At 56.9% G+C, this 19,889-nt stretch overlaps 1 protein-coding gene across 8 annotated transcripts in view; it reads right to left on the minus strand.

Annotated features, from left to right (window-relative positions):
* Positions 1 to 13,531: 13,531 nt before the first annotated feature.
* Positions 13,532 to 19,889, minus strand: part of pip5k1ab (phosphatidylinositol-4-phosphate 5-kinase, type I, alpha, b) — a 69,090-nt gene continuing 62,732 nt past the window's right edge. For 5 of the 8 annotated variants that reach the window (XM_085978617.1, XM_085978616.1, XM_085978621.1 and 2 more), the window contains one exon: positions 13,532 to 16,163. In XM_085978617.1, the coding sequence (XP_085834743.1) occupies positions 16,019 to 16,163 (145 nt within the window). In that variant the 3' untranslated portion in view covers positions 13,532 to 16,018. Of the gene's footprint in view, positions 16,550 to 19,889 lie in introns of all 8 variants that reach the window. The other 3 variants (XM_085978624.1, XM_085978618.1, XM_085978619.1) reach the window with 2 other exon arrangements.

Genomic DNA, 19,889 nt, shown 5'->3' on the forward strand with positions numbered 1-19,889 from the left:
GGGGGGGGGAGAGAGAGAGGGGGACGGGGGGGGGAGAGAGAGAGGGGGACGGGGGGGGGAGAGAGAGAGGGGACGGGGGGGGGAGAGAGAGAGGGGGACGGGGGGGGGAGAGAGAGAGGGGACGGGGGGGGGGGAGAGAGAGAGGGGGACGGGGGGGGGGAGAGAGAGAGGGGGACGGGGGGGGGGAGAGAGGAGGGGGACGGGGGGGGGGAGAGAGAGAGGGGGACGGGGGGGGGGGGAGAGAGAGGGGACGGGGGGGGGGGGAGAGAGAGAGGGACGGGGGGGGGGAGAGAGAGGGGGACGGGGGGGGGGAGAGAGAGAGGGGGACGGGGGGGGGGGAGAGAGAGAGGGGGACGGGGGGGGGGGAGAGAGAGAGGGGGACGGGGGGGGGGGAGAGAGAGAGGGGACGGGGGGGGGGAGAGAGAGAGGGGGACGGGGGGGGGAGAGAGAGAGGGGGACGGGGGGGGGAGAGAGAGAGGGGGACGGGGGGGGGAGAGAGAGAGGGGGACGGGGGGGGAGAGAGAGAGGGGGACGGGGGGGGGAGAGAGAGAGGGGGACGGGGGGGGAGAGAGAGAGGGGGACGGGGGGGGGAGAGAGAGAGGGGGACGGGGGGGGGGGAGAGGGGGACGGGGGGGGAGAGAGAGGGGGACGGGGGGGGGGAGAGAGAGAGGGGGACGGGGGGGGGAGAGAGAGAGGGGACGGGGGGGGAGAGAGAGAGGGGGACGGGGGGGGAGAGAGAGAGGGGGACGGGGGGGGGAGAGAGAGAGGGGGACGGGGGGGGGAGAGAGAGAGGGGGACGGGGGGGGGAGAGAGAGAGGGGGACGGGGGGGGGAGAGAGAGAGGGGGACGGGGGGGGGAGAGAGAGAGGGGGACGGGGGGGGGAGAGAGAGGGGACGGGGGGGGGAGAGAGAGGGGACGGGGGGGGGGAGAGAGAGGGGGACGGGGGGGGGGAGAGAGGGGACGGGGGGGGGAGAGAGGGGGACGGGGGGGGGAGAGAGGGGACGGGGGGGGGGAGAGAGGGGGACGGGGGGGGGAGAGAGGGGACGGGGGGGGGAGAGAGGGGGACGGGGGGGGGGAGAGAGGGGGACGGGGGGGGGGAGAGAGGGGGACGGGGGGGGGGGAGAGAGGGGACGGGGGGGGGGAGAGAGGGGGACGGGGGGGGGAGAGAGGGGGACGGGGGGGGAGAGAGGGGGACGGGGGGGGGAGAGAGGGGGACGGGGGGGGGGAGAGAGGGGGACGGGGGGGAGAGAGGGGGACGGGGGGGGGAGAGGGGGACGGGGGGGGGGAGAGGGGGACGGGGGGGGAGAGGGGGACGGGGGGGGGAGAGGGGACGGGGGGGGAGAGGGGGACGGGGGGGGGGAGAGAGGGGGACGGGGGGGGGGAGAGAGGGGGACGGGGGGGGGGGGGAGAGAGGGGACGGGGGGGGGGGAGAGAGGGGGACGGGGGGGGGGGGGAGAGAGGGGGACGGGGGGGGGAGAGAGGGGGACGGGGGGGGGAGAGAGGGGGACGGGGGGGGGGAGAGAGGGGGACGGGGGGGGGGAGAGAGGGGGACGGGGGGGGGGGGAGAGAGGGGGACGGGGGGGGGGAGAGAGGGGGACGGGGGGGAGAGAGGGGGACGGACGGGGGGGGGAGAGAGGGGGGGAGGAGAGAGGGGGACGGGGGGGGGAGAGAGAGGGGGACGGGGGGGGGGGGAGAGAGAGGGGGACGGGGGGGGGGGAGAGAGAGAGGGGACGGGGGGGGAGAGAGGGGGACGGGGGGGGGGAAAGAGGGGGACGGGGGGGGGGGAAGAGGGGGACGGGGGGGGGGGAAGAGGGGACGGGGGGGGGAGAGAGGGGACGGGGGGGGGAGAGAGGGGGACGGGGGGGGGGAGAGAGGGGGACGGGGGGGGGAGAGAGGGGGACGGGGGGGGGGGGAGAGAGGGGGACGGGGGGGGGAGAGAGGGGGACGGGGGGGGGGGAGAGAGGGGGACGGGGGGGGGGGAGAGAGGGGGACGGGGGGGGGGAGAGAGGGGGACGGGGGGGGGAGAGGGGGACGGGGGGGGGGGGAGAGAGGGGGACGGGGGGGGGGGAGAGAGGGGGACGGGGGGGGGAGAGAGGGGGACGGGGGGGGGAGAGAGGGGGACGGGGGGGGGGGAGAGAGGGGGACGGGGGGGGGAGAGAGGGGACGGGGGGGGGGAGAGAGGGGGACGGACGGGGGGGGGGGAGAGAGGGGGACGGGGGGGGGAGGGGGACGGGGGGGGAGAGAGGGGACGGGGGGGGAGGGGGACGGGGGGGGAGGGGGACAGGGGGGAGGGGACGGGGGGGGGGGAGAGAGAGGGGGACGGGGGGGGGGAGAGAGAGGGGGACGGGGGGGGGGGAGAGAGAGGGGGACGGGGGGGGGGGAGAGAGAGGGGGACGGGGGGGGGGGGGGAGAGAGAGGGGGACGGGGGGGGGGGGGGGAGAGAGAGAGGGGGACGGGGGGGGGGAGAGAGGGGGACGGGGGGGGGGGAGAGAGGGGGACGGGGGGGGGGGAGAGAGGGGGACGGGGGGGGGGGGAGAGAGGGGACGGGGGGGGGGAGAGAGGGGGACGGGGGGGGGGGAGAGAGGGGGACGGGGGGGGGGGGAGAGAGGGGGACGGGGGGGGGGGAGAGAGGGACGGGGGGGGAGAGAGGGGGACGGGGGGGGAGAGAGGGGGACGGGGGGGGGAGAGAGGGGGACGGGGGGGGGGGGAGAGGGGGACGGGGGGGGGGGAGAGAGGGGGACGGGGGGGGGAGAGGGGGACGGGGGGGGGGGGAGAGAGGGGGACGGGGGGGGGGGGAGAGAGGGGGACGGGGGGGGGGGAGAGAGGGGGACGGGGGGGGGAGAGAGGGGGACGGGGGGGGGGGAGAGAGGGGGACGGGGGGGGAGAGAGGGGACGGGGGGGGGAGAGAGGGGGACGGGGGGGGGGAGAGAGGGGGACGGGGGGGGGGGGAGGGAGAGAGGGGGACGGGGGGGGGGAGGGAGAGAGGGGGACGGGGGGGGGGAGGGAGAGAGGGGGACGGGGGGGGGAGGGAGAGAGGGGGACGGGGGGGGGAGAGAGAGGGGGGGGGAGAGAGAGGGGGGGACGGGGGGGGAGAGAGAGGGGGGACGGGGGAGAGAGAGAGGGGGGACGGGGGGAGAGAGAGAGGGGGAGAGAGAGGGGGGACGGGGGGGAGAGAGAGAGAGGGGGGACGGGGGGGTGGGGGGGGAGAGAGAGAGAGGGGGGACAGGGGGGTGGGGGGGGAGAGAGAGAGAGAGGGGGGGGACGGGGGGGTGGGGGGGGAGAGAGAGAGAGGGGGGGAGAGAGAGAGAGAGGGGGGGGAGAGAGAGAGAGGGGGACGGGGAGAAGAGAGAGAGGGGGGACGGGGAGGGGGGAGACAGAGTGAGAGGGGGGGACGGGGAGGGGGGGGACAGAGTGAGAGAGAGAGAGAGAGACAGAGAGAGAAATTTGAATGACGACCAAAAACTCCCATACCTACTAGGGGAAGAGAGAAATTGTGTAACCTTAGCGGCACACTATGTTACAGCTTGCCATAAACAGAGGGACAACCAGTAAATATAAGAAGAGTATATACGAATTATATATGAATGTATATTTATATACACTCAGGGATATATCTGTTTATACACTATGGATAGATCTGTATTTTTGTGTACAACCATGAATGTTTTTTCGATGCTTTGGCAACATAAGATGTACCTTGTTATGCCAATAAAGCGATTTGAATTGAATTGAATTGAGGGGGGGGACGGGTGGCTGAGGCCTGTATAAACCTGCCGGGCTCCGGGGTTGGGGCGGGACTGACCGGATCGCTCTGGAGAACCGGCACCGACTCCATGGGCCGAGTGGCCTCTTGCTGTGCCGCTCTGACTCGGAGGGACCCGGGGAGGAGGGAAGGCCTCAGGCTGGGATGAGTCAGGGAGTTGGGCTGCGCCCCCCCAGGCCCGGGCCTCCCGCAGCCCCGACACACACAGACAGTCTCGCTCCTTTTCCCCGCTCACACTCCCTCCCGCGACCCCCGGGAAGCCGCCAAGGCCCCGCCGCCGCGCTCACTCACCAGACCATCGTACTCTCCAGCACCATTTTGACGCCTCCTTCATCCCATCAACCGCCCGCCCGGCGGTTCCGCCTCCCATTGGCTCCTCCGCCGCCAATCCCGCCTCCCATTGGTTCCTCCGCCGCCAATCCCGCCTCCCATTGGCTCCTCCGCCGGCAATCCCGCCTCCCATTGGTTCCTCCACCCGGCCAGTTCCGCCTCCCATTGGCTCCTCCGCCGCCAATCCCGCCTCCCATTGGCTCCACCGCCCGGCCAGTACCGCCTCCCATTGGCTCCTCCGCCGCTAATCCCGCCTCCCATTGGCTCCTCCGCCGCCAATCCCGCCTCCCATTGACTCCTCCGCCGTCAATCCCGCCTTCCATTGGCTCCTCCGCCCGGCCAATCCCGCCTCCCATTGGCTCCTCCGCCGGCAATCCCGCCTCCCATTGGTTCCTCCACCCGGCCAGTTCCGCCTCCCATTGGCTCCTCCGCCGCCAATCCCGCCTCCCATTGGCTCCACCGCCCGGCCAGTACCGCCTCCCATTGGCTCCTCCGCCGCTAATCCCGCCTCCCATTGACTCCTCCGCCGTCAATCCCGCCTTCCATTGGCTCCTCCGCCCGGCCAATCCCGCCTCCCATTGGCTCCTCTGCCCGGCAGTCTCGTCTCCCCATTGGCTCTACCGCCCGGCCAATCCAGCCTCTCATTGGCTCCTCTACCGGCAGTTTCGTCTCCCCATTGGGTCCTCCTCCCAGCCAATCCCGCCTCCCATTGGCTCCTCCGCTCTCAGTCCCGCCTCCTATTGGCTCCCTCCGCGGGGCATGCTCGGAGTTGTAGTCACTTCACTTATATTTTTAAATCGGACTAAAAAGGGTGTCAATCCGCCACGGTTGCCCTTTAATTGTTCTCTGCGTGTGGAAAACGAGCCTATTTAATGAGGAACGGTGTTTTTCTGAGGCCTTTTTTCCCCTCAGAAAGAACCATACCCAGCATCCTTCGGGAGAGCCCTGCGCGGGGGCTGCCGGGAGTTGCAGTTCCAGCCTCAGGGCAACAGCATACTTGGCGGCAGAAGGTGGTATTGCAGGTCACTCTTATTTGAACAGAATCCAAATACAAAATTAGACTCTTTAAAATCCAGTTTTTTAAAATCGCCCACCCTAAAGTGTTTTAGAGAGAGATTGAAGAGGATTAATTGCCTAAAAGTTGGCACTTACATAGAAAGACTTGCATTCATATAGCGCCTTTCACGACCACCGGACGTCTCGAAGCGCTTTACAGCCAATGAAGTGTGGTCACTGTTGTAATGTGGGCAACGCAGCAGCCAATTTACGCACAGCAAGCTCCCACAATCAGCAATGTGCTCATGACCAGATCAACTGTTTTTTTTTTATGTTGGTCCCAGGACACCGGGTAGAACTCCCCCCTGCTCTTCTTCAAAATAGTGGCCGTGGGATTTTTTATGTTCACCCGAGAGGAGCAGAGGGGGCCTCGGGTTTAACATCTGATCCGGAAGACGGCACCTCTGAATATGTATTGGGGGTAATATAGATGGATGGATGGAGGATTAGTTAACAGACAGAAAACAGAGTAGGAATAAACAGGTCATCTTTGGGTTGGCAGGCTATAACTAGTGGAGTGCCGCAAGGATCGGTGCTTGGGCCGAAGCTGTTCACAATCTACATCAATGATTTGGATGAGGGGACCAAATGTAACATGTCCAAGTTTGCTGACGCTACAAAGCTGGGTGGGAATGTAAGTTGTGAGGAGGACACAGGGAGGCTTTAAGGGGATATAGACAGGCTAAATGAGTTGGGCAAGAACATGGCAAATGGAATATAATGTGGAGAAATGTGAAGTTATCCACTTTTGGTAGGAAAAATAGAAAAACAAGAGTATTTTTAAATGGCGAGAGACTGGGAAATGTTTGCACTCAGAGGGACCTGGGTGTCCTTGTACATGAATCACTGCTTGCTGTACCTGCATGTTAACTTTCAATTAGGAAAGCAAATGGTGTGTTAGCTTTTGTTACAAAGGGATTAGAGTAGAAGAGTAAAGAAGTCTTACGGCAATTATACAGGGCCACACCTGGAGTATTGTGCACAGTTTTGGTCTCCTTACCTAAGGAAGGATATACTTGCCAAAGGGAGTGCAGCGAAGGTTCACCAGACTGGTTCCTGGGATGAGGGGGTTGCCCGATGGAGGAGAGATTGAGTATACTCGGCCTATATTCTCTAGCGTTTAGAAGAATGAGAGGTGATCTAATTGAAACATAAAATTATTAAAGGGCTTGACATGGTTAATGCAGGGAGGATGTTTCCCCCTGGCTGGGGAGTCTAGAACACGGGGTCACAGTCTCAGAATAAGGGGTCGGCCATTTGAGACGGAGATGAGGAGGAATCTCTTCACTCAGAGGGTTGTGAATCTTTGGAATTCTCTACCCCAGAGGGCTGTGGAGGCTCAGTTGTTGAGTATATTCAAGAGGTCGATAAATTTTTGGGAACGGAGGGAATCAAGGGATATGGGGATAGTGCGAGAAGGTGGAGTTGAGGTAGATGATCAGCTATGATCTTGTTGAATGGCGGACCAGGCTCAAATGGCCGACTCCTATTTCTTATGAATATACAGCACAGAAACAATTTGCATCTATACAGCGCCTTTAGTGCAGTAAGCGCTTCACAGGAGTGTTATCGGAAAATGTTTGACCCTGAGCCACATAAGGAGATATTAGGGACAGGTGACCAAAAGCTTGGTCAAAGAGGGAGGTTTTAAGGAGCATCTTAAAGGAGGAGAGGCGGATAAGGTTTAGGGAGGGAATTCCAGAGCTCGGGGCCCCAGGCTGCTGAAAGCACAGCCGCCAATGGTGGAGCGATGGAAATCGGGGGATGCGCGAGAGGCCAGAATTGGAGGAGCGCAGAGATCTCGGAGGGTTGTAGGGGCTGGAGGAGGTTACAGAGATAGGGAGGAGGCGCGGGTCATTGAGGGAGTTGAACACAAGGACGAGAATTTTGAAATCAAGGTGTTGCCTGACCGGGAGCCAATGTAGGTCAGCGAGCACAGGGGGGTGATGGGTGAGGGGGACACGGGGGCAGCAGTGTTTTGGATGAGCTCAAGTTGACGATCGTTGGAAGATGAGAGGCCGAGCAGGAGAGCAATGGAATAGTCGGAGTCTAGAGGTAGCGAAGGCACTCAAACAGGCCATTCAGCCCAACAAGTCTGTGCTTGTGTTCAATTCTCCATACTTGGCACATTCAATGTCAATTGAATACATTTATGCACACTGTAGGGTACGGTAACATAGTGGTCGTGTTACTGGACTAAAACGCCAGAGGCCTCATGATCCAGGGACTTAAAATCCCTCCATGGCAGCTGGAGAATTTTAATTTTTTTTTTAGTTCCTGGGATGTGGGTGTGGCTGCCAAAGTTGGCCTTTTATTGCTCATCCCTAGTTGCCCCTTGAGAAGGTGGTGGTGAGCCGCCTTCTTGAACCTCTGCAGTCCCGTGTGGTGAAGGCGCTCCCACAGTGCTGTTAGGGAGGGAGTTCCGGGATTTTGACCCAGCGACGATGAAGGAACGGCCGATATATTTGCAAGTGAAGATGGTGTGTGACTTGGAGGATGGGTCGCTGGGTCAAAATCCTGATTAACGAATGGCCTTTAGGGCAGGAAATCTGCTGCCTTTACCCGGTCTGGCCTATATGAGACTCCAAACCCACAGCAACGTGGTTGACTTTTAACTGCCCTCTGAAATGGCCCAGCAAGCCACTCCGTTGTACCAAACCGCTACGACACACCTCACAGGACTGCCGCAGTTCAAGGCGGCGGCTCACCACTGCCTTCTCGAGGGCAATTAGGGATGGGCAATAAATGCTGGCCTTGCCAGCGACGCCCACATCCCCATGAACGAATATGAAAAAAAAAAATCACTGCAGATATTTTAAACACAGCAAAGAGATGAATTGCCGGTTAATCATTTTTTTGACTTGGGGTTGGTTCAGAGAGGAACGTCGGGTTAAGGAATAAAGTTGCCAACTCTGGCTGACCGTATACGTGGAGGTTACACCACTTGAACTCCCGGCCTGCCCAGTCAAATGGTTTCCCCCCCCCCCCCAACCCTTTCCAATATTTTTATATAACAATAAATGGGAGTATTCAAAGAAAATAAAACACCATTTTTTTGTAACGCACCCAATAGTTTTTCTCCTGGGTTGCCAGCAACCTTGACCAGATTAATCTTCAATTCTTGGGAAACTCCAGGACACTGAGCAATCTTCCTGCTAACTCTACAAGCTGTGCTCTGGGAGACTCGGTGCCCACTAGGGCAAGGAGGAAGGACCCTCGTTAACATCTCAGGATTGCACTGCTGACTGTGCAGCACTCCTTCAGTACTGCACTGGAGTGTCAGCCCATATTATGAACTCAAGCTAGCTTGCAAGTACAGCAAGCAATAAGGAAGGCAAATGGCATGCTGGCCTTTATTGCAAGGGGGTTGGAGTATAAGAGTGAGGAAGTCTTGCTACAATTGTACAGGGCCTTGGTGAGACCACACCTGGAGTACTGTGCACAGTTTTGGTCTCCTGATTTAAGGAAGGATATACTTGCCTTGGAGGCGGTGCAACGAAGGTTCACTAGATTGATTCCTGGGATGAGAGGGCTGTCCTATGAGGAGAGATTGAGTAGAATGGGCCGATACTCTCTGGAGTTTAGAAGAATGAGAGCTGGTCTCATTGAAACATACAAGATTCTGAAGGGGATTGACAGGACAGATTTATCGGATTTCAGTCCCATTAATTTATCCGGTACAATTTTTTTTTTTTCAGTTCCTCATTCTCGCTAGAGCCTTGGTTCTCCACTATTTCCGGGAAGTTTTCTGCATCTTCTTCCGTGAAGACAGACGCAACGTATTTGTTTAATTTCTCTGCCGTTTCCTTGGTCCCCATTATAATTTCTCCTGTCTCAGCCTATACATACCTATAGAAGCTTTTACAGTCTGTTTTTACGTCTCTCGCTAGTTTACTCTCATATTCTATTCTCCCTTTATCAATTTCTTGATCCACCTTTGCTGAATTCTAAAATCCTCCCAATCCTCAGGCTTACTACTCTTTTTGGCAACGTTATAAACCTCTCCCTTTGATCTAATACTATCTTTAACTTCCTCGTTAGCCACAGTTGGATCACTTTTCCTGTGGGGTTTTTGTCCCTTAAAGGAATGTATATTTGTTGTAAATTATGTATTAATTCTTTAAATGCTAGCCATTGCTTGTCTACCGAAATAGTGAAGATTCGAATAAACTAAGACGCAGAAGAGTTTTGTTAAATAATGAATGCTCGGGCAGAATTAAAAGGGAGCTAAAATGATACCAACGCTCTGTGTGAATTGTATCCAGTCTCCTCCCACTCTTCGCCCTCCATTACTTGCCTTTCATTCATACTGTGCTTTTGGCCATTAGGACAGGCTGGAAGCGTCGACACTGGGTGCCAACAGTGGAAAAGGAAATCACTCCCAGCAGGTGCAAATGTGGAGTAACGCTCCCATTACTGTGTCCCAACCCGAGCACCCCGACACCACATCGCGTGCACAGCACACAAACGGGCCATTCGGCCCGACTGGTCTCTGCTGGTGTTTATATGTTCCCCCACCAGCCTCCTCTCACCCCCCTCTTCATCTCAACCCCATCAACATATCCTTCTATTGCTTTCTCCCTCGTGTGCCAAGGGGCCTCTCCACTGCTTGGCTGCAAGTGCCAATACTGAGTTTTTGGGGAACAATTGTGAGCTGGTCCCAGCGGAATCCAAAAACGTTAACACTTGGATTAACTGAAGGAATCTTGCTCAGTTGTTGAGGATGGCTGGTGCGAGAAGTGACTGCTTTATAAATATAAGGACTTAGTAGGGTGGGAGGAGGCTTGTGTGGAGCATAAACACCAGTCAGGATGAATGGCCTGTTTCGGTGCTGTAAATTCTATGAATTGGTTAGCTTAAAAAAGACAAACAATTTATAAATGTTACACACAGGTTTGAGAGAAACTTTGCACATTAATCAGCTGATGCGATGGCAGTTTTCATATAACCAATAAAGTCAGACAGAGACATCACCCATTAGGTAAACTGTCCATTTATATACAGATAGATACAAAGTCGATGGAAAGTTAGATATTTTGATTTTCACAAGTGAAAAAGAAAACGTTTTCCTAAACAGAGACGAGACTAAACCTGCTTTATTCCAGTCTCACTGTAAATATTAACAGAAACAGCCTCACCCACAGGCCCATTAAATAAAGGCAGATTACAATCAGATTTGAAAAGAGGCATCGCATAATTTTCATTCCTTTCTTGATGGGGCGCCGCTCCTCGAACCGGCGGCCGACCTCCCGGGTCCCTCATCCTAGTGCCCATTTCTCACACGCGAGCCTAGGCAGTGTCAGCAGGCTGCTCGACTGCGGAGGCATCACAGCTGTGCTCAGCTCCCCGAACCAGGAGCAAGGGGATAGTTAGCAAGATAAAAAGGATCTCCTGGTTTAGTTTCCTTCCCCCGCTCCTCCCTAACCCGGGGTGGGCACTGGACAGTGAGCAGGGCCCCTGACCGAGTTTCCCCTCCTCCCCCCTGGCCCCGTCCCCTCTCCCTAACCCAAGGGGGACTGGCAAATGCATCGCCCCTCGCGCGCTGCCCCAGTGGAGGTGGGTTAATCCAATGGAGACGAGGGGCCATACACGAGTGCTTCCCGGTCTGCGTGGCTCGTTACCACACCTTAAGTCACTTCAGACAGTGAGTACTGGGAGATCAGGGAGACTTTGGGGGGGGGTGGTGGAAATCAGTGGGTTACTGAACTGGACACACACCCAATTCCACCCCGCCCCCAAAGGTTTGCGATCAACATCACGAGGGTGGTTTCTTTATATTTTGCATCTCAAGGCAAGGGGCACGTACTTACATATCACAGGGGTTAGACAGAGAGTAAAGCCCTTACTCTGCTCCGAGGGTCCTCAGCCTACCCACCCCCTGCAATATGAGCTGTACAATTCCACCCCCCCTCATCCCACCCGGCCCTTCAGCTAACCAGCTGTCCCATGGCCCCCGGAGAGCGAGATTCCTGGATATGGGTCAGTGCAGTGGGCTCAGCCTCCCTCGGCACTGGATTGAGCCTCTCGCAAGCCTATTTGGACAGTGGAGACCTTTTATGGCATCACTCGGGGCTGGAGTCAAACCCGGGCCAACCCCTGCACAGACGAATAGCTACGTGGAAACGACAGAAAGAGGTCACTTTAATTGGCACATAGTATTTATATGAGAGGTCCTGGCAGGAGAGATCCTCGAACACGATAATAAAGCATTCGACATTCATAAACAAAAACACTAGTTACATTCACACAGGAGCCAGATAGAAAAAGCCTCGAGAGTTGTGAAGCTGTTCTATTGCATAACATTTCCCCCCCTCCCCCTAACAGAACTACAACACACAGCCTTCTCTTCGTACTGTATAGTGGATTGGCACACGGCACAAGTGGTATATTGTCAGGGGCATGACCGGGTAAGGGGAGGAGGGGTGACAGCACAGAGCCATAAGCTGCAATTCAACTTTAGAAACGGGGGGGGGGGGGAGCCATGTGTTAATACTAGATGCTTGTCTCAGTTCACAGAACAATGCAGCACAGAAGGAGGCCATTCGGCCCGTCGTGCCTGCGCTGGCTCTTTTCAGAAAACATGCAATGGAAAAGGAGTCGGCGGGAGAGGTGCAAGCATCTGCAAACTGATGCAAGTTCACATGCAGGTCAGTGGACCCCGGCCGATTTTCGCACGCCCCCCCCCCACTAGCCTCGGGGCGCTCAGGGCAATCACACCCTGCCGCTGCCGACCCAGTTTGAGATCGCAAAGCCAGCACAGACCCGTTTCACATCAAGACAAGAAACTAAGGCAAAAGAAATAAAGGACTTGCAGTTATATAGCACCTTTCGCAACCTCAGGACGTCCCAAAGCGCTTTACAGCCAATTAAGTACTTTTTTTTGGAACTGTAGCCACTGCTGTAAATGTGGGAAACGCGGCAGCCAATTTGCGCACAGCAAGCTCCCACAAACAACGTGATAATGTCCAGATTTTTTTTTTTAAATAAAAAAGTGATGTTAGTTGAGTGACTCGCCATCATCCGAAAGACGGCACCTCTGACAGTGCTGAACTCCCTCAGCACTGCACTGGGAGTGTCAGCCTAGATTTTTGTGCTCAAGTCTCGAGTGGGGCTTGAACCCACGACCTTCTGACTCGGAGGCGAGAGAGAGCGTGCTACCTACTGAGCCTCGGCCGACACCTACGGAAGAAGAATGAGAAACCTACGTAGAACGAAAGACAAAATGCAATTTTCTCCCGCAGTCTTTCTCTCTCACAGATGCTGACTAACCCCCGCAGCGCGCTGCCCCGCATTTATTTGCAGGTTTCTCTTGCCTGTCTCAAATGCAAATTTGGGGGTGGGGAGGGGCTTGTTTGCTCCTCGAGTCGCCGTGCCGAGGCCCCGTGTGTTCTGCGGGATATTCGAGCGCGGGGGAGCATCGCGGCAGAGCCCGACCTCCATCCTCGTCTGGCGTCCTCGCACAGCGGTGCGCTTCCAAGCAGAGGTCATTGGACAGAGATCGGGAGTGGGCATCCTGGCTTGGGTTCCCCCACCCCCACCAGCGCCAAGGGTACAATGTACAAAGCCCACAGTGCAGCCCCACCAGGACCGGCCGACAGCACAGATTGGGAATGGGGCTCTGCAGGACGCAGTACCACACTGGGTAATTCATTGATTCACCGGCTCCAAAGCAGCATTTTTCCTTCAAGAAACTGAGATTAGATAACAGCTGATAACCGAGGGACAGCAGTAGTGGTAAAGAAACAGATTCCCACTTCCGGCATCCAGTTTCATCAAACACTCCCAGGGCAGGTACAGCACGGGGTAGATACAGAGTAAAGCTCCCTCTACACTGTCCCATCAAACACTCCCAGGGCAGGTACAGCATGGGTTAGATACAAAGTAAAGCTCCCTCTACACTGTCCCCATCAAACACTCCCAGGGCAGGTACAGCAAGGGTTAGATACAGAGTAAAGCTCCCTCTACACTGTCCCCATCAAACACTCCCAGGGCAGGTACAGCAAGGGTTAGATACAGAGTAAAGCTCCCTCTACACTGTCCCCATCAAACACTCCCAGGGCAGGTACAGCACGGGTTAGATACAGAGTAAAGCTCCCTCTACACTGTCCCCATCAAACACTCCCAGGGCAGGTACAGCATGGGTTAGATACAGAGTAAAGCTCCCTCTACACTGTCCCATCAAACACTCCCAGGGCAGGTACAGCACAGGTTAGATACAGAGTAAAGCTCCCTCTACACTGTCCCATCAAACACTCCCAGGGCAGGTACAGCACGGGTTAGATACAGAGTAAAGCTCCCTCTACACTGTCCCCATCAAACACTCCCAGGGCAGGTACAGCACGGGTTAGATACAGAGTAAAGCTCCCTCTACACTGTCCCCATCAAACACTCCCAGGGCAGGTACAGCACGGGTTAGATACAGAGTAAAACTCCCTCTAAAGTGTGCGAGTTAAGTGTCTCTCCCTCCCACCCACTCCAAGGCTTTTAACAGACACAGCTACACTGCCAACCACTGTTGTTGACAACTGGATGGCTGTGTCTGGAATCTCTTGCACATGCAAAACCAGCTTACAATGTCCCTATTTAAGGCAGTAAAACTTTGCTGGGGGTTGGGGGGGAAAAAAGAGAGAAAGTGCACCAAACGTTTTTAAGGAGCTGCTGAAAGAGCAGAGATATACCCAGGCATGCGCACAACACTGCATAAACGCTCCGGTACACATTTACACCCTCAAGAACATGCCCTCTCACACACACACACCCCTTGTTAAAGAGGATCGAGTTCCAACCTTTCATATTTAACCCCTAACATTACATACAAATCTTTAGAGATGTCAACAGTGCACGACAAACAGCAGGGTTGTAACAAAGTCCATGATACAAAACTACATCCCATATAGGAGAAGAGCTTTAAATATATATATTTTTTAAAAGTTCACCCACTTAATGCAGAAGCTGAGAGTCCAGGCCTCCTATACAGGCCGAAGATCTGAGCTCTCCGCGGGTGGGAGACGGCACTGGTATAATGTTTGACAGGCATTGCGCGTCATTAAATAAACTGCTCACCTCGTACAGCGCCACGGTTTCCCTTCTCCTCCCCCCCCCAACCCCCGCCCCATGCCAACAGCTATGTCAACGAGGGTCGGACAAGCACTTCATTCCCACCATGTTCGTTCTCCAACCACCCCCCAACCCCGAAACCGCTATCGCTGGGGTATTGCCCCAAGGGCTACGGAATCGTCTTATCTACCACCCCCCCCCCCCACAACACATACAAGCAGCCATTCTCTGGGTTCACAAGCCCAAAGAGCCAAGACGACATCCAAACCAGTGGCAGGGCCTCCCCGAATTCAACAATAAATTTTAAAAATCCCAGGACTGAAGCCTTGGTGAACATCCCGACACTTTTCAGTCGCGGTGAACGGATGGCGATCAGGAGCAGCAAAGCCCGGCTGTGATCCGCCTCCCTCAGCTCCGGGAACACAGAAGCCCGTTTGTACCCCCACCGCCTCCCCTCCCCTGCTATTGCTCCGAACAGTGAAAAACAAACCAGGCACCAAACCCGGGAGGAGCCTCTGTTCACACCTCTCCCCAACTAGCCTTACAGAACCTCAGCAACCATTAGCCAATGGACCAGTTCCAACTGGAAAACAAAAAAAAAAAATCTCGACTCTAGGCCCAGTTAGAAAGGTCCCGCTCCCCCACCCACCATCCCCACTCCTATCAAAGTTTACCCCAGTTGACCAGCACAGTTCAAAAAATCCTGAGATTACACACTTGGATTATGTTGCCAAAATTACACCGCTACCCACCCACCCTCACTTTGACACAAACTCTCCCGGTGAACTCTGCTATGGAAATGGGCAATGGGAGCCACACAAGAACCAGTCCACTGAGTGTTATGGGGTGGGGGAGCAAGTTTGACAAATTTTCTTTTACCCAATTCGAACCCCTCCCTCCCTCTCTCTCTCACGCTCTCCAAAGGCACAGACTCTCTCGATGGGCTCCACTTCCTCACCTTTACTCATGCGCCGCCGCCGCTGGGCTATTCGACTGCAGGGGGCATCGCAGCCAAGGCACACGCCCGTGCAGCAGCGCAGCGCTTGCCGTTTGAGGTGTGCCAATTCGGCCTCGGCTCGGCGGGATCTGACCCCGAGACTGCGATAAAGGGTTTAAAACGCCTCACCCCGAGAAAACGGCACCTCCGACAGGCGCAGCGTTCCCTCGGCAGTCCAAAAAAAAGCGATCACGAAACAGTCGTCAATTCTCCGACAATTTTAAATCCACCGCACACGTTGGGACTTGAGGGGGAAGGGGGGGGGTTAAACAAAGAGAGAGAGAGGGTTCGATGCTTTTCAGAACAGTTCCATGTCGGTTTAGTTTAGGGTAGAGGGGTGGGGGAAAGATCCCATTCGATCCGGGAAGGGGGAACAACCGTTTCAAAATTGAAGAGTCCACGAGAGAAGAAAAAAAATATCAGCACTTCAACACAGTCGATAAAGAAAAAAGATCTTGCAACTTTGCATATACAAATCGAGAATACTGCAGTAGGTCTGTACACATCACAGCGGAGATGTACACAAGAGTATCCGTAACATTACGATGCACACTGGGAATCTCGCAATGTCCCTTGTTGTTTCTCCTCTCTCTCTCTCGACTTTCAGATACCTACCATCTGCTTTTTTAGGAATCAAAAGGCAAATCCCTTCTCGCTGTTCCCAACTCGGTAGCAAAACACCCTTGTTTCTTAAATACAATGTCCATAAATATTAATTCAGGAGAACACACGCGCACACAACAGTCTGTAAAATAGGACGACAGATTTGGAGGGGTGGGGAGGTGGATTAAACAAAAAGTAGGAGAATAAAGTGTCTAATATAGACATTTAATCAGGAGAAGGGTGCTATTGGGCAAAGGGTGGGGGAAATCCCAGCGGATTAAATGAATGAAACTTGCCTCCTTTTTCCGGTTCGATAGAAAAGGAGCGACACGTTCCCTGGAATCATTCGCCAGCCTCCTGGGAAAGGATTTAACTGTTGTTTATACACATATATATATTAAAAAAAAGTTTGACACGTCAACACCCCCCACGCTTTGCCGCCTGGTTCAGCGGCTGGGATCGCGATCGGAAGAGTACACACACGCAGGTCAAACAGGCGATGCCGATTGCCGTGCGGGGCGGGAAGGGGGTGGGGAGATAAAACTGCATTGAGAAGACGACCCCCAACCCTTCCCCCCTGGTACAAGTTTCCGTTGAAAATAAACTGCCCGTTAAAGCCTCCTTTCCTTCTTGTAGCCGCAGCAGGGGGCAGTTCACGGATTGTAAAAAAAAGAATTGACCCATGCAGAGCGCGCAGGTAGACGGGAGTCATCCGATGCAGAATTTACACTCCGTGTAGGTCACTGAAACAGAAGGAAGAAAAAAAGACAAACAGAGTTACTCTCTCGTAGAAAGGGGCATTTTTTTTTTTTTTAAATGGCTGGAAGGATCCCAGGTGCAAACAGCCTGGTTGTAGCATGTGCTAGGACCCATTGCCGACAATCTGCTTACCTTGTATCAGTCTGCCCGGCAATATGAAACAAAAGCAGGTCACAACAACAACATGCATTTATACAGCGCTTTTAATGTAGTAAAACATCCCAAAGCGCTTAGTGTCAGGCCGTGGATCAGTGGGTAGCAATCTCTCTCGCTGGAGTCAGAAGGCCGTGGGTTCGAGTCCCGCTCCAGAGACTTGAGCGCGTAATCCGGGCGGACGCTCCAAGTTGCCAGCACTGAGGGAGCGCCGCACTGTCGGAGGGGCGGCACTGAGGGAGCGCCGCACTGTCGGAGGGGCGGCACTGAGGGAGCGCCGCACTGTCGGAGGGGCGGCACTGAGGGAGCGCCGCACTGTCGGAGGGGCGGCACTGAGGGAGCGCCGCACTGTCGGAGGGGCGGCACTGAGGGAGCGCCGCACTGTCGGAGGGGCGGCACTGAGGGAGCGCCGCACTGTCGGAGGGGCGGCACTGAGGGAGCGCCGCACTGTCGGAGGGGCGGCACTGAGGGAGCGCCGCACTGTCGGAGGGGCGGCACTGAGGGAGCGCCGCACTGTCGGAGGGGCGGCACTGAGGGAGCGCCGCACTGTCGGAGGGGCGGCACTGAGGGAGCGCCGCACTGTCGGAGGGGCGGCACTGAGGGAGCGCCGCACTGTCGGAGGGGCGGCACTGAGGGAGCGCCGCACTGTCGGAGGGGCGGCACTGAGGGAGCGCCGCACTGTCGGAGGGGCGGCACTGAGGGAGCGCCGCACTGTCGGAGGGGCGGCACTGAGGGAGCGCCGCACTGTCGGAGGGGCGGCACTGAGGGAGCGCCGCACTGTCGGAGGGGCGGCACTGAGGGAGCGCCGCACTGTCGGAGGGGCGGCACTGAGGGAGCGCCGCACTGTCGGAGGGGCGGCACTGAGGGAGCGCCGCACTGTCGGAGGGGCGGCACGGAGGGGCCGTCTTTCGGATGAGACGTTAAACTGAGGCTCCGTTTCGCCCTCTCGGGTGGACGTAAAAGATCCCACGGCCACTACTTCAAAGAGCAGGGGGGAGTTCTCCCCGGTGTCCTGGGCTAAGATTTATCTCGCAATCAACATCACTAAAAACAGCTGATCCGGTCATTACCACATCGCCGCTTGTGGGAGCTTGCTGTGCGCAATTTGGCTGCTGCGTTTCCTACATTAAAACAGTGACCACACTTCAAAAGTATTTCATTGGCTGTAAAGCGCTTTGGGACGTCTGGTGGCCGTGAAAGGCGCTGGAGAAATGCAAGTCTTTCTTTCACAGAAGTGTTGTCAGACAAAAGCCACATAAGGAGACATTAAAGGTAGGTTGGTTTTAAGGAGCGTGTTAAAGGAGGAGAGAGGTGTGGAGGGGTTTCGGGAGGGAATTCCAGAGCTTCCATGCTACAACCAGACCGTGTGATTCCCAGGAAGACTAATTTCAGCTGTGATCCCTGTCGCCATTGAAGGGAAGGTTATGGATTGGGGTATCGGTGGGCCGTGTCACTTTTGAAAGCACTTTTCTTGGTACTTCGCTCATCGCAGAGCCACAGAACTCAGACAGAAAAAGTTGCCGTGTCTCCGAGGCCTGCCATTCTGTCGCTGGGATGAGGGAGAGACAGCGCACGGGAAGCGCCAGTGCTCCGCGATCACAGCCACAACTTGCTTTTTTTTCAGGCCCCTCAACGTAGTAGAACGTCCCTAGGTGCGTCGCAGGGGCGGAACCAGGCAATATCCGTCAAGATCCAGCGGCAAGCAGCAGGGATCACTCCCCTCCGATACTGAACACTGAGCAGTCGGTTCAGTGAGACCGTTTGGGCTACGGAGAGAAGGAATGGAACCGCATTGATGCGGCGCCTTTCACTTCCTCAGATGTCGCAAAGCGCTTTGCAGCCAATCAATTACTTTTGAAGCCCCCACAACCCTCCCTCCCGAGATCTCGGCGCTCCTCCAATTCCGGCCTCTCGCGCACCCCCACAACCCTCCCTCCTGAGATCTCCGCGCTCCTCCAATTCCGGCCTCTCGCGCACCCCCACAACCCTCCCTCCCGAGATCTCCGCGCTCCTCCAATTCCGGCCTCTCGCGCACCCCCACAACCCTCCCTCCCGAGATCTCCGCGCTCCTCCAATTCCGGCCTCTCGCGCACCCCCACAACCCTCCCTCCCGAGATTTCCGCGCTCCTCCAATTCCGGCCTCTCGCGCACCCCCACAACCCTCCCTCCCGAGATCTCCGCGCTCCTCCAATTCCGGCCTCTCGCGCACCCCCACAACCCTCCCTCCCGAGATCTCCGCGCTCCTCCAATTCCGGCCTCTCGCGCACCCCCACAACCCTCCCTCCCGAGATTTCCGCGCTCCTCCAATTCCGGCCTCTCGCGCACCCCCACAACCCTCCCTCCCGAGATTTCCGCGCTCCTCCAATTCTGGCCTCTCGCGCACCCCCACAACCCTCCCTCCCGAGATCTCTGCGCTCCTCCAATTCTGGCCTCTCGCGCACCCCCACGACTGCCATCGCTCCACCATTGGCGGCCGTGCCTTCAGCCGCCCGGGCTCCGAGCTCTGGAATTCCCTCCCTAAACCTCTCCGCCTCTCTCCTCCTTTAAGACGCTCCTTAAACCCGACCCCTCTGACCAAGCTTTTGGTCGCCTGTCCTAATATCTCATGTGGCTCGGTGTCAAATTTTGTCCGATTTACGCTCTTGTGAAGCACCTTGGGACGTTTTACTACTTTCAAGGCGCTATATAAATAGAAGTTGTCCCAATATCTCTTTATGGTGGCTCGGTATCACATTTTTGATTAATTACACTCTGGCGAACGCCTTGGGAGGTTTTGCTGCATGAAAGACACTGGATCCATGCATGTTGTTGTAGGCACACACAGCGGAATCTTGCCATGCACTAATTCTGCCAACAGTAATTGAAGATGAATAACCAGTTGATCGGGGAGGTTTTTTTTTGATGTTGGTGGTTCAGGGATAAATATTGGGCCCAGGACGGCGGGGAGAACTTCCCCCCCCCTGCTCTTCTTCCAATCGCGGCCGTGGGATCTTTCGCAAACACACCCGAGTGCGCAGACGGGGGCCTCGGTTTAACGTCTCACCTCGGGAGCCCACAGACGCTCAAATCGATCAGAATCACCCGACCCCGGCGTATAAACAGTTGTCAATACTCTGAATAAGGCTCATGACTAAAAATGGATGGTGGGAGAAGGTTTGGGGGGGGGGGGGG

This window comes from Somniosus microcephalus, unplaced genomic scaffold (assembly GCF_052327205.1).
Source record: "Somniosus microcephalus isolate GS21.2 unplaced genomic scaffold, FLI_Smic_1.0 unresolved_chr7, whole genome shotgun sequence".
Classification (NCBI taxonomy): domain Eukaryota; kingdom Metazoa; phylum Chordata; class Chondrichthyes; order Squaliformes; family Somniosidae; genus Somniosus; species Somniosus microcephalus.